The 13967-nt window shown below is 45.1% G+C and overlaps 1 protein-coding gene across 1 annotated transcript in view; it reads right to left on the bottom strand.

The window, feature by feature from the left end:
* SGCG (sarcoglycan gamma) overlaps positions 1-13653 on the bottom strand; it is a 127031-nt gene extending 113378 nt beyond the window's left edge. The window contains exon 1 of the mRNA XM_030307794.1: positions 13540-13653. Coding sequence (XP_030163654.1) covers positions 13540-13593 — 54 coding nt within the window. The 5' untranslated portion in view covers positions 13594-13653. The remainder of the gene's footprint in view (positions 1-13539) is intronic.
* Positions 13654-13967: the final 314 nt, after the last annotated feature.

Genomic DNA, 13967 nt, shown 5'->3' with positions numbered 1-13967 from the left:
GCTACACTATGTGGACATTAAGTCCACTACCGTTTATCGATATGGCTGGTAAAACCCTCTGCTCAGGTTCACACGGCTGTATATGGCCAAGCAGCTGTGAGCGTGTCCCCACCGTGTGTGCAGAATCCTCCTTCTCTCCCTGGGCCACACTCAGTCCCTTTCTACCAAACTGTCACTGTAAACTTATCCCATTTGAATCCTTATTCTTTAGGCCAATGGTGAGCATCACCTATTCTGATATATTCTTGGTTTTAATAACTGAAACACAGAGGTGATACTCTGAATAATACTTAGGCTTTGTGCAACGGAAACATTATTATTTAACAACATTAACACTTGAAGAAGCATTTGCAAAAATGTCCTTCCAACATAACAGATACACAATACATTTCTGAGAAAAAAATGTATATATATTAAATTCTTTGTAATGTTATTTATTTTTGGGGGGGGGGGCATGAGCAGGGAAGGGGCAGAGAGAGAGGGAGACACAGAATCCGAAGCAGGCTCCAGGCTCCGAGCTGTCAGCACACAACCGGACTCGGGGCTCGAACTCCCGAACTGGAAGATCAAGACCTGAGCCGAAGTCTCCTAACTGACTGAGCCACCCAGGTGCCCCTGAGAAAATATATTTAGATTTACCAACAAACGTCTAGAACGCAGCCAGTTATCTGGACACAAATGGTAGTGTACCTTATGAGGAAGATCATCCCAGGCCTTTTTCTTCCCACAGTATAAACAATTGTTTTTTTTTAAATGGACTCACATTGAAAGAAATAGTTTTAGGAATGTTTTCAGGAAAGAAAAGTCAAATAAGCTTTGCATTTAAAAAGATTTCACACAAACCTGATGTCCTTCAGTAGGTGAATGGATAAGCAAACTGTGGTGCAAACAGGCGATGAAATATTATTCAGCAATGATAGGAAATGAGCTCTCATGCCCTGAGAAGATGTACGGGAACTTAAATGCATGCTACTAGGTACAAAGAGCTAGTCTGACGAGGCTACCTACTGTATGGTTCCTAGCATATGACGTCCTGCAAAAGGCAAAACTACGAAGACAGTAAGAAGATAAGTGGTGGGGCATCTGGGTGGTTCAGATGGTTAAGCGTCCGCCACTTGGTCTTGGCTCAGGTAGTGATCTCACAGTTAGCAAGTTCGAGCCCCCTGCCGGGCTCTGCACTGTCAGCTTGGGATTCTTTCTCTCCTTCTCACTCTGCCGCTCCACTCTCTCTGTCCTTCTCCCTCCCTCTCTCTCTCTTTCACACACACACACACACACACACACACACACTAAAGTTAAAAAAAAAAGATCACTGGTCACCAGAAAACTGTGGGGAGAAAGGCCTAAATACACAGAACACAGGGAACTTCTAGGGCAGTGAAACTATTCTCTATGGTGCTATAATGGTGGATGCATGTCATTATACACTTGTCCAAACCTGTGGAATATACAACACCAAGAGTGAACTCTAATTGCAAACTCTGAGCTTTGGGTGATAATAGTTGCCACCGGTAGGCTCATCAACTGTAACAAATGTAGGATGAGATGTTGATATTGGGGAGAATGGGGGGGCAAGAGGAATATGGGAAATCGTTGTACCTTCTTCTAAATTTTGCTGTGGACTTACAACTATCCTCTCTCCCCAAAGTCTTTAAAGTTTTTTACCTTTCATCCCAATATTGTTTTGCTCCTTTTTTAAATACAACAATCGTCCGTCAAAATTTTGTTCAAGAAATACCGGTCATTTACTTGTGGAACTGAGTATGTCACATAATTACTGATTTGAGGATGAGGCGATGTATCCCTTTCATTGTTCAAAAACTGTCTTAAATCATTTTTTTGCCCCAATTTTTTTAATGGAGTAAGTTGATTAAAATTTTCAAATACAAACTAGATCAAGATAGGCACACGATAAGGTTGCTTTACACAGCTCAAAGCTAGGCTGATAATAATTTATTTTCTGTCTTTAATAAACCAGTCATACGTGCAACCACTCTCTCTCTGAAGTCTTTTATGTAAACCTCAAATACATGTCTACTCTTGCACTAATTTGTAAATAGGGGAAAGCACCATGGAGGGGAGGGTCACAGAAGTGTAATGGCCTAAAGAAGGTGAAGGAAAAGCAAGAGGGGAGGACCCGGGGAAGCAGCTCTGAAGAGGAAAAGACAGATGCGGGCATGGTTAGGGTTACGGTTGGGGAGAACAGGAAGTTGAGGCAGGGCATCGTCCCAGCTGAGAGGAGGGAGGTCAGCAGCGAAGGGTGGTGAGGACCACGGAGGAGGTCTGGGACGACTCCCGACGGGATGGAGAGGGAACAAGTCGAGCACAAGCGAAGGACAGCAGCGTGATGCTAAAGGGTCCTGCCAGCTGCGGCTGCAGGCTGTGAATGGTCAGCACTGGCCACTGAACGTTTATGGGATTTTAAAGACATTTGGGGGAGAAGAACAGGAAAATCGCCGCACAGGACTAACCTACGGCAGGACTTTTCTCAGGGGATGGAGCAGATACACGCGGACAGGTGGAAGCGGACGGTGCTGGCCAGGCCAAGGCAGCTCTGGAACCACATGGGCCCGGCTACGCGGGAAGGGACATGGCAACGAGGGGGAGGACGAGGAGGCCGGGGGACAGCAGTCCAAGAAAGTGACAGGGGCAGGGCCTCGGCCTCTTCATGACAGTTCCTACGTGCAAAGGACGTTCGGGGCAGGTTTCCGTGCTCCAGCTTGAGAGGCTGGAAAACATTAAGCCTAACTCCACAACAATTTGCTGAGCAATCCAAGATGGTAGCTCGTACCAAGCTGCCAAGCGTCATGGAAGCAGAGGCCCCTGGGCCCGAATGCAGGAACTGGGAGGCCGTGCAGAGCGAGGCTTTAATGGAACTTAGCACCCAGCTGGACGGGCACGCGAAAGGTTTTAACCTGGCCGTGTGGGAGCGTAAGCGGAACGAAAAGCAAGGTTAACCAGCAGAGCAGGAATGGTTTCAAGTGAATAATGAGGCATCCCATTTTGGACAAAGATGCGGGACGAGCGGATTGCTGGACGGAGACACACAGTCTGCGGTCTGAGATTAGGGCAGACAAGCCAGAGGAGCTCTGAGGCGCTACAACACAAGCCATTGCTAACGGAAGTCTGGCCTTTCAATCTCCCCCCTCCCTTTTCTGAGTGCAGCAGATTAACTTTTAGATATCTGTTTGTTTGACTGGGGCAGGAGTTGACACAGTCAGCCACACTTTGGATGTAATAAGAAATCACGTCGAAAGCATATCCTGTGGAAAATTTCCACCCCCAGACTGAGATATAATTGGCAAATACAAACTGCATATATTAAAAAAATTTTTTTAATGGCTATTTTTTTGAGAGAGAGAGAGAGAGAGAGAGAGTGAGCGAGCACGTGAGCAGGGGAGAGGCAGACACACATAGAATCCGAAGCAGGATCCAGGCTCTGAGCTGTGAGCACAGAGCCTGATAGGGGACTTGAACTCATGGACTGGACCGGAGATCAGGACCTCAGGCCAAGTTGGACGCGTAACTGACTGAGCCACCCAAGCGCCTCAAAATTGTAGGTGTACAACGTGATGTGAAATGATCCCCGCCATCAAGCTAATTAACACACCTATCACCTCAAGTACTTACCGGTTCCTGCCCTCCCTCCCTCCCCCTCCCCTTCTCTCCTTCCTTCCTGCCTTTCTTCCCTGGTCAGAACACTTAAACGCTATCACCTTAACCAAATTCAACTGTACGGTATAGTATGAGATGTTATAACGGTTATTATCAAAAACGACAGGAGATAACCAGTGTTGGCGAGGACGTGGAGGAACCGGAACTCTTACACACTGTTGATGAGAACGTAAAATGGCGCAGCCATTATGGAAAACAGGGTGGAGGTTCCTCAAAAGGTTAAAAATAGAACTATCACATGATCCAGCAATGCCACTTGTGGGTATATAGCCAAAGGAAGTAAGTCACGATATTGAAGACGTAGCTTCACTTCTGAGTCCACTGCGACCTCATTCACAACAGCCCAGATATGGAAACAACCTAAATGTCCATCAACACATGAACGGACAAAGAAAATGTGGTGTATGTATGCACGGCCCATTTTGGAGACTTTTCAGAGCAGTTTCAGGTTTACAACAGAACTGAGAGGGAGGTACAGAGATTTGCCGTATACCTCCTGCCTCCACACACGCACAGACTCCTCCGTTTTCAATACCACTCACCGGAATGGTACGTTTTTTACCAAAGCTGAATTATATTGACACCTCATAATCACTGAAAGTCCATATTTACCCTAGAGTTCAGTCTTGGTGTGTATGCTCTACAGGTTTGGACACATATATAATGATATATAACCATCACTATATAATATAACAGTATTTTCTTTTTTGAAATGGGGGAGTAGGGTTCCATTCATTTATTTTCTTTCCAGCTATATTGAGGTATATTTGACATACAACATTTTAAAGGCATAAGGTGTACAGTGTGTTGATTTGATACATTTATGTACTGCAAAATGATTACCACCTTTTGCTGACTTTATTTGAAAACACAATCTACAAATAACCAAAATCTACGAGTTGGAAAAAAACGTCTTCCAAATGTTTAATGTGTAGCAAATAAAGGATTAACATCACTTGTCAGTAAGTAGTTAATATTTTTAAATCGGGCAACATAGAAAAATCTGGAGCCCTTCCCACTATGAACCAAAGAAGACTTTATGAAACTAAATAGTTTAATGAAACTGTAAAATCTTTTAAATGCCAAAAGAGGGCAAACATGATAAAATAATTTTTAGGGTTTTTTTCCTCCTTGCTTCCAATTTACATAAATTCTTCTCTCTTAAAGGAAAATGACTCTTCTGGCTCGCCTCCGTTTGATTACCATATGTAGAAACAAAGTCATAAACCAAATATGCAGATGATCATGGCTTACTGAAAGGTACAATACAATATCCACTTTTAAATATGGATTACATAAATACATTTCTCTAATTTTTTCTATTTTGGCCTGTCGCAACAGTTTCATATAGTGATGAAATTCAAGGATGATCCTTTTGTTTGTTTTTTTTGTTTTTTAATGTTCATTTAGACAGAGAGAGAGAGAGAGAGAGAGCGAGAGAGCGCGCGAGCACGCTAGCGGGGGAGGGGCAGAGAGAGAGGGAGACACAGAATCCGAAGCGGATTCCACGCTGTGAGCTGTCAGCACAGAGCCCAACACAGGGCTCGAATCCAAGACTGTGAGATCATGACCTGAGCTGAAGTCGGATGCTTAACCAGCTGAGCCACCCAGGCGCCCAAGGATGATCCTTAGTGTTACGTAACACGTATAGCAATTCACAGTGATGCATATATTAAGGTATCATTTTTTGGTATCATTATTAAGGTATCATAAGGTATCATATATCATATCATATCATAAGGTATCATATGTTAAGGTATCATTTATAAATTAGAGGTAGTTTACAACCATGAACTTACAAACAGTTTGAAGTTTCAGCTCCTAACTTTCCTCCTGAGAGAAAAGCAATATGGTTTTTTTTTTAATTTTGTGAATTATTTCATTGTCTGAAGCAAGAAGTGAAAAAAGGTGAAGAAAAAATAAACAGGTGCATTTCTTTCTTTCCCAAGCCTTTTGAGTATGACTGTGTTAGGATTTTGTATGAAGTGATCCCCTCAGAAAATCACGTTTACGAATCTCCTGTGAAAAGGAATAAAGGAAACCTCCCTGAAAACGGAGTTGGGAGTCATGGCGGAGGAGACACTCCTCGCGGCCTACCCAGTCCAGCAGGAAGAGGCAAGATTTCCTTTCAGTCTGGCGACCGCACGCTGCCCTTGCCTGCGGCCAAAGACAAGCTGTCACCACCTCAGCCACCTGCAGTCGCCACTTGGAGCCTATTCTCCCCCATTGAACATCTGTTCAGAACGACCCCTCCCAACTTCCTTCTTCCCCGTACGAAAGACTGCTCTTCCAGATCTTTCAACAATAGCGAAATTCTGGAAAGAGCCTGCATGTCCATCAGCTGACGAATGGGTAAAGAAGGTGTGATTTATACTGCTTGGCCATGAGAAAGAATGAAATCCTGCCATTTGCAGCAACGTGGATGGAACTGGAAGGTATTATGCCGAGTGAAATAAGTCAGTCAGAGAAAGACGGATACCATATGTTTTCACTCATATGTGGATCTTGAGAAGCTTAACAGAAGACCATGGGGGGAGGGAAGGGGGGAAAATAGTTACAAACAGAGAGGGAGGGAGGCCAACCATAAGAGACTCTTAAATACCGAGAACAAACTGAGGGTGGATGGGGGGGTGGGGGAGAGGGGAAAGTGGGTGATGGGCATGGAGGAGGGCGCCTGTTGGGACGAGCTCTGGGTGTTGTAAGTAAGTGACGAATCATGGGAATCTGCCCCCAAAACCAAGAGCACACTGTATCTCCACTGTATGTTAGCCAACTTGACAATTAATTATACTTAAAAACGAAACAAAAGGATGTTTTTGTTCTCTGGACTTGCCTGGGGTTCCCCGTAGTTTGTGCGTCCTAACCCGCGACTTCTCTGCCGTGCCCCAAGAAACCCATTTGCTGCTCGACAGCCTTTGTTGTTTAATTTTTAAGGTTGGCAATATCAGTCTATGTTGAAAACTGTTTCACGACGGAAGTTTTGATTCCTTTGGAATTGACTGTTTTCATCAGTACAGATCAGGGTTTGGTCAACGATGGCCTGTGTGTCAAAGAAGACCGGCCACCTGTTTCTGCTAAGGACACAGCCATGCTGACTTGTTTACGTATTTCCAACCCTACGACTGCAGAGTTGTGTGCTTGTGACAGAAACCTCACGGCCCGCAGAGCCCAAAATATTTTTTATTGGGCCCTTTCAGGAAAAGCTCGCCTACCTACTTCTGATACTTCTCATTGTAGATATGCAAGTCATATTTTAGTTGGGTTTTACTATTTTAAAGATAAATTTATTGTCTCATTATCATGGTTAATCCAACAGGTGAATCTGATGATTATACTACATTCTTATGTCCCCTTCACTCTCCCTGCAAAGTAAAAATCTAAAATCAACCAGTACTCACTTGAGTACCTGTCCTGACTACAAATTCATACTTCAGGTCTCAGTTTTACATCACAAGGTAAATAAAATACCCAAACCTCAATTTACTAGTTTCAAGCAACCGAATGCTCAAACCCTAATCGGTAACAAAACTGTCCTGATGTCTGTCCTCACTTCCAATGAATATTTGGAAGAAATACTAATAAATAAAACAAAATTTCGTAGTAAAGGTTAGACAGCTCAAAAATAAACAACAGGTTAGATAACCAACTTAATCCACAGAGGAACATAAATGAGAATTACTCTTATTATACATCTAATCATTCAATATCATTTAATATACCATTTAACTTTATTGCTAATTTGAAAACCCCAGAGGTCGGTTGAAATTTGGTTTATTTAAGATTTAATTAGGGGCGCCTGGCTGGCTCCATCAGTTAAGCATCTGACTTTTGATTTGGGTTCAGATCACAATCTCACGACTCATGAGATTGGGCTCCGTGCTGCCAGACCAGAGCCTGCTTGGGATTCTCTCTCTCCCTCTCTCTCTCTGCCATTCCTCTGCTGGTTCTCTCTCTCTCTTTCAGAATAAATACATTTAAAAAAACACTTTGAAAAAAATAAAATTTAAATTTTTTTTAATGTTTATTCATTTTTGACACAGAGAGAGACAGAGCGTGAGCAGGGGAGGGGCAGAGAGAGAGCGAGACACAGAATCCGAAGCAGGCTCCAGGCTCCGAGCTGTCGGCACAGAGCCCGACGCGGGGCTCGAACTCACGAACCGCGAGATCACGACCTGAGCCGAAGTCGGATGCTCAGCCGACTGAGCCACCCAGGTACCCCCAAAAGTAAAATTTAGATAATGAATGTCATGGAGTCCTTTTGTGAATCTAGCTCAGAATCTAGCTAGTACAGCTTATTTTTTGTAATATCACAATTGTCTTCAGAAATGGTTGCATAGGAAGTATTCCCCCCAAATAGTGAAATTTATTACACCTACAGAGTTCTTCCAATATAACGGACTGAGAGACATGAGAGAGCACCATTTGTACCACCAAGACATGGAAATTCTTCACAAATGTAATACTTTACAAATATATAGTCAAACAGGAAAGAATGGAACATTCTCAAGGCTAGAAAAAAGAATGGAGATCAGAGGCAGAGACGCAGTTATTAGATCCACTTATGGATCTAGGGCCTAGATATTGAGCCTGAATCCTAACGCTCAACCAAGACGGGAGAGTTGGCCTCTGTCCAGCACAAGGCCAGAGCTCCCACCATGCAAAGAAAGTACAAGAAGGGATCCCTCCCTCTCTAAGGCTTGCGATAGAAAGATGAACCACTGGGTAGAAAGCAAAGTCATAAGCTTGCACCAACTACGAGCCGGTACCATTTATAGGTGTGAATGTGTTCAAATTTACAAAGATACGTGCTGCTATCACCCTAAGCCATGGAATTGACATAAGAGCTTCTCTGAGACCCATAAAACCTCTGCATCCCAGCAGATCCATGAGGAGAAACAACCACTAGGGAGACTTTCACACCTGCTGCAGTTGAGATTCCTATCTAAGAATAACTCTCAGTGTAGATGAGCTCACACAAAATAATCACAAATCACTGGAGCAATTAAACCATCACGATGTGGAAGGAGGGAATCAGCAGCCTGAGCAGAGACGGAAGACGGAAACGAGAAGGGCCAAAATGCACCTGGTGAGGGTTCAAGAAGGAGGTGGAAAAAAAAAATACAAGAGAGAAGCATTTTTCAAAGAGATAGTGATGCCACCTTTCCAGACTCGTGGAAAGGTTCTCAGCTGGAAGAGTCACGTGGAACCCTAAGCACCGTGTGGTATTTCTCAAAGAAACATACACCGCAGGACAGCCGCCTGGGCGCGAGACGGGTCAAAGGAAGGGACTGGAATATCGTTCTTTGGTTATTCCAGTTGGGTCATTCTCACCAAAGTGTGGATTATGGAAAGCAAAGGGGAAAAGAAGCCGGAACGCAAAACTTAGGCCGCAAAATAGGATGATATGCGAAGGGTGACACAACTGTTGCTTCAGATAAGTATGACTACATGAAAAGCTTTCATAAAAAAGGTACAGCGGGCTGGACACCATCGCACCCGTGCTCGACACGTCTCAAGACTTTGCTAACGGAACGCCGTGTCAATGAGATACTATTTTATGTACTGTACAGGCCTTCTGTTATTTCCCAATTTATTGAAAAATCAGAGAAACTATTAATTAGAAAATGAAGGCACTGAGTCCCCTCCAAGACTTCTGCAGGGTTTCTAGGAAGATCCAAGGCTGTCAGGGCACCGCGGTTACGGGTGCTCACTCTTTATGCTAGCGAACGTTCACCTTAAAGATGAGTCTTCTTCTGGGGCGCCTGGGTGGCGCAGTCGGTTAAGCGTCCGACTTCAGCCAGGTCACGATCTCGCGGTCCGTGAGTTCGAGCCCCGCATCGGGCTCTGGGCTGATGGCTCAGAGCCTGGAGCCTGTTCCGATTCTGTGTCTCCCTCTCTCTCTGCCCCTCCCCCGTTCATGCTCTGTCTCTCTCTGTCCCAAAAATAAATAAACGTTGAAAAAAAATTAAAAAAAAATAAAATAAAATAAAAAAGATGAGTCTTCTTCCTTGATTCAAAGTGTTACTAGCAATAGTTTTGTCGACCAGACATTTGAGCTAGCTTGCATTCACAAGAAGAACGCCAGACTGACCAGAGGAAAGTTTTCTTTCCTCTTGTCTCTGTGCTAGGGCCGGGGCAGTGGAGTGGGGGAGGGAGTGTGGGGCGAGCAGGGTGTAAGGTCTGTGTTATTCCTCAACCCTGCTGAGCAATCACCTTGGCAAACCACAGCCTCTCTGGGCCTGGTTTCTGTCTGTGTTAAGTGGGGCCCTCCTCACAGGGTGCTTGTGAAGACGGATGAATGTAATGAATGCCCACCGGGCCAGGCCTAAAGGAGGAGCTCACTCAAGGTGAGGAACACAGCACTTTTCTTTTTTTTTTTTATTAAAAAAATTTTTTTCATGTTTATTTATTTTTGAGACAGAGCGTGAGTGAGGGGAGGGGCAGAGAGAGAGAGAGGGAGACACAGAATCGGAAGCAGCTCCAGGCTCTGAGCTGCCGGCACAGAGCCCGACGCGGGGCTTGAACGTCACTGACCGCGAGATAGTGACCTGAGCCGAAGTCAGACACTCAATCGACCGAGCCACCGGGCGTCCAGTTGCTTTTTAGAGCAAGTGCTAGAAGTCAGAGGACAGCAGCAAGCTCTACGTGTTAGAGGCAAAGTCTTTGGGGAATGATTTACTGGTATTTACTTGAATCATTTCAGAGTATAGGCGATTATAAACAAACAGAGTCAAGAATCTTAAGGGAGAAGGATACCAAGGATACGGAAGAGTAAACGTGGCTTCCAAGAGCAGCCATGGTGCAGGCGTGGAAGGCGTGGACTGGCTGGGGTCTGGAGCATCTGGAACCAAGGCCTTTGAAGAAGGCAAAGCAACCTCGGTTATAATCCAACCCACAGAATTTCATGTAAATAATCTGGTGACTCCTAAAGACATTTTTATAAAAACAACTTGTTATGCAGCCTTAGCCTTTTTTTTCAGTGTGGGTGTTATTTCAAGACACAGAGTGTGAACAGGCGCGGGGCAGAGAGAGACTCCCAAGCAGCCCTGTGCTGTCAGCTCAGAGCTGACACAGGGCTCGATCTCACCAACCCTGAGACAGTGACAATCATCTCACGTTGATGCCGAAATCCAGACTCAGAGGCTGAACCTCCTGAGCCACCCAGGCGCCTCAGCCTTAGTCTTTTTATACCTGGTTGCTACTGAGGCCCCTGTCCTTCAATGCAATATGACTATAGTTAAGATTTCCTAGTTTTTTCAACTTCCCTTTTATCATTCAGGTCATTTACTGTATGTTATTTTGAAAAAGGAGTTTAGCAACAAAGAGTAAAGTCTACTGAGACAAAATATCCAGCACATTTCTATAAATTAATACCAGGTTCCTGTTACTTATCCAATTAAGTGTCATTGTCTTATGATTAACCGTAGTATTCATGTAATTACACTTCATTATACGGACTGACTCAAGGGTTTGCAGGGTGCCGCAACCAAGCCCACCTACATGCTGAGAACTTAATCTGAGTGATTCTCAAGCCAGGGATCCAGAACTGGCTACAAGAAACAGTTAACCTTTTGAAACCCAGTCCAAAGAGCAGATTTCTAACTATCGCCAGGTTTTCAAAGGAATCCATGACCTTAAAATAGTTAGGAAGCATTAATTACTGACTATATCCTTCCTTTTCCTGATGCCTCCTTTTGCACAAGTATCTCCCTCATGTGTAACAAAATGATACACTAAACAGGCCGTTATAGGTAGCTATTTTGTTTCCGAGTTTAGAAGGTGTCAGGATGGGAAAGTTACAGGCAAATATAACTTCAAAGAATACTTCACACAGATAACCCTGTATTTGTACCACTCACACCATGTAACTAGTTGTGTTGACTTCACATAAATTTAACTACCAAAGATACAACGAAATGGGCACTTTTTGAAAAATCACAAAGCAACATCACCTAAGCCGTTAGGAAATTAGAAGGGTTATTATATTACAATAAGCATGTCCCTGTAAATCACTTTCTAACAGTGCAATTCTAGAGAAAGAAGTAAAATTAACATTAACTTTTTGCTTAACTGTACGTCCATAGATAGTTGCCTATTTTGCCCAAAGGGCATTAGAAGCTCTTTTAGGACACAATCGAAAGAACTAAACATCTAAATGAGGGCCTAATAACTTTTAAAAAGTCATACCCAAGATAATACAATGATGCTGATTGAAATATAATAGTGTACATATATATTTAATATAATCCATCTAAAATATCCTCTAGACACAATTAAAATGATTCTTTAAAAATGAAATGAGTCATATGATCCTCATTCTCTCTGAAAGAGGTATTAGAATAGTTTAAAAAAGCAAATACATTATTTGTTAAACATCAAAGTTTCCTGATTTCTTTTAGGCTGCTATGCATATCTAATGATTTTCACTTGCTAAATGGATTTTCATCACTGTATTTTTTCCGATATTTATCTTATAGATGTAATGTTTTACAGGCCAGGTTTTCTACACTTTTAAGCCCACACTGTACATGAATGATTTAGGTGTAATATCTACTAAAAATTGTGTTTAATGTCTGGTTCAGTAATAACATACATTAAACATCAGAAAAGCATAGGACTTCAGCAAAACGAAATACTTGAAAACACGGTAACTCAATAAATTTAAAAGTCTACTCTGCATATTTTTACACACGCGGAACAGATGTCACTTTGGAGACACCTCTTTTCTAGAGAGGAAGTTCTCCTACCAGAGACACTGAACCTTTTAGTGAAACATTCCATCACCAAAACCAGGAGGTCAGCTCCTGGAAATTTTTGAAAAATATTGTGATATCTACTGTATTTTTTAGGGGAGGTTTAATAGCCTGCTCGCATTCAAGAAAGAAAAGCACAAGGAGAGCCATAGGAAAATATTTGCTTAAAAGAAAACTAAACACGATTCCATTGCTTTACAAACACAGATCTACCTGTGTTAAAGCCCACCCGGCGGCATTAACACACAGAGCGCCGTCGCTAACAATCCACCTGCACAACATTCGGCGTCACTCGATGAGTTGTTTCACAAAAAAAAACTGCGTGTGATTGTGTCAGTATGTATAAACACCAGACCACCCAGTAACGACTTAAAAATTATCAGCTCGCTAACTCTGGTTTAACCAAACGAGAACATGCAAATACATAAATGCCAACCCTGGGAACTTAACGAGGGATAATGGGTAGAAGGGGGTTGGATCGTCAAGTTATAATCCCACCGAAGAGCGGGTGAGCCACCTGTGATTTTAAGCATCTCTGCGTCTCCGCGAAAACGCCCCAACCAACCCTGGGCAACTTTGTACTCGGTGCATTTACTCTGCTTACTCAGTGTCCGTGGATGGGCTAGTCGCCCATCCAGGGCAATGTTTTTTGGCAAAATCAATCTGCAGGAAACAAATCATTCTTATCTCCATTCCGTCTCATCCCCGCAACCCCCCCCCCCCCGCCCACGCCGGCCTCCCTCTCCCTCCCCCCTACTCTCCCCCTCCCCCACCCCGGCCCCGACAAAGTTATTTAAGCGCTGGCAGAGCGCACGCACATCAGTTAGCAAAGTTTTCTCCCGCAAAGAAAGGCCACCTGTCCCGGCTACGTTTCCCACCTGTGCCAGAGCCCTCACAGCCGGGCGGAGGACGTCCCACGCTGCGTGGGACACAGGGGGTGCCGGGGGGGGGGGGGCGGGGTGGGAAGGTAGCTCCGGGGTCTTGGGGAAGGGCTGCGGAGGAACCAGGCGGCCCCAACCTCGGAGGAGTTCGTTCAGGGGCTGCAAGAGAAGGAAGGAAGGACATCCGGGCAACGGGGAGCGGAGTGGTGGCCCGTGACCGTTCTCTCTACCTGCGGCCCTCCTGGCGGTCCGGGCGAGCAAACGGCCACCGCACTTCCCTTCATTCCCGACGGGATGAGACCCCCGGCTTCTCCCCGGCCGCGCGGGCCTGGGCTCCGTCCTCCTTCCTCGGCGACCGCAGCGACAGCTCTGCTCCTGGGCGGGGGCACCGCTCCCCCCGAGCCGCGGGGGCCCCCCATCCCCGCCCGGGCTCCCGGCGCCACCGGCCGGGCGCGAGGGGAGGCGGGGCCGTTCTCTCGGGGGGTGGGGGTTGGGGGGGAACTCGGCCCGACCCCCCGCACCGCCCCCGTGGCTTCCTCTCTCCTCTCGCGCGTCTCCTGACCCATCCGTTTTCTCCGCCTTCTTCCGTCTTCCCCCTTCTCCCCTCCTCCTCTCCCCCTTCCTTCCCCCTCTCCCTGCCCCGCCTCCCCGCTCCCCC

This window comes from Lynx canadensis, chromosome A1 (assembly GCF_007474595.2).
Source record: "Lynx canadensis isolate LIC74 chromosome A1, mLynCan4.pri.v2, whole genome shotgun sequence".
Lineage (NCBI taxonomy): Eukaryota > Metazoa > Chordata > Mammalia > Carnivora > Felidae > Lynx > Lynx canadensis.
This window is presented reverse-complemented; position numbering and strand designations above follow the sequence as displayed.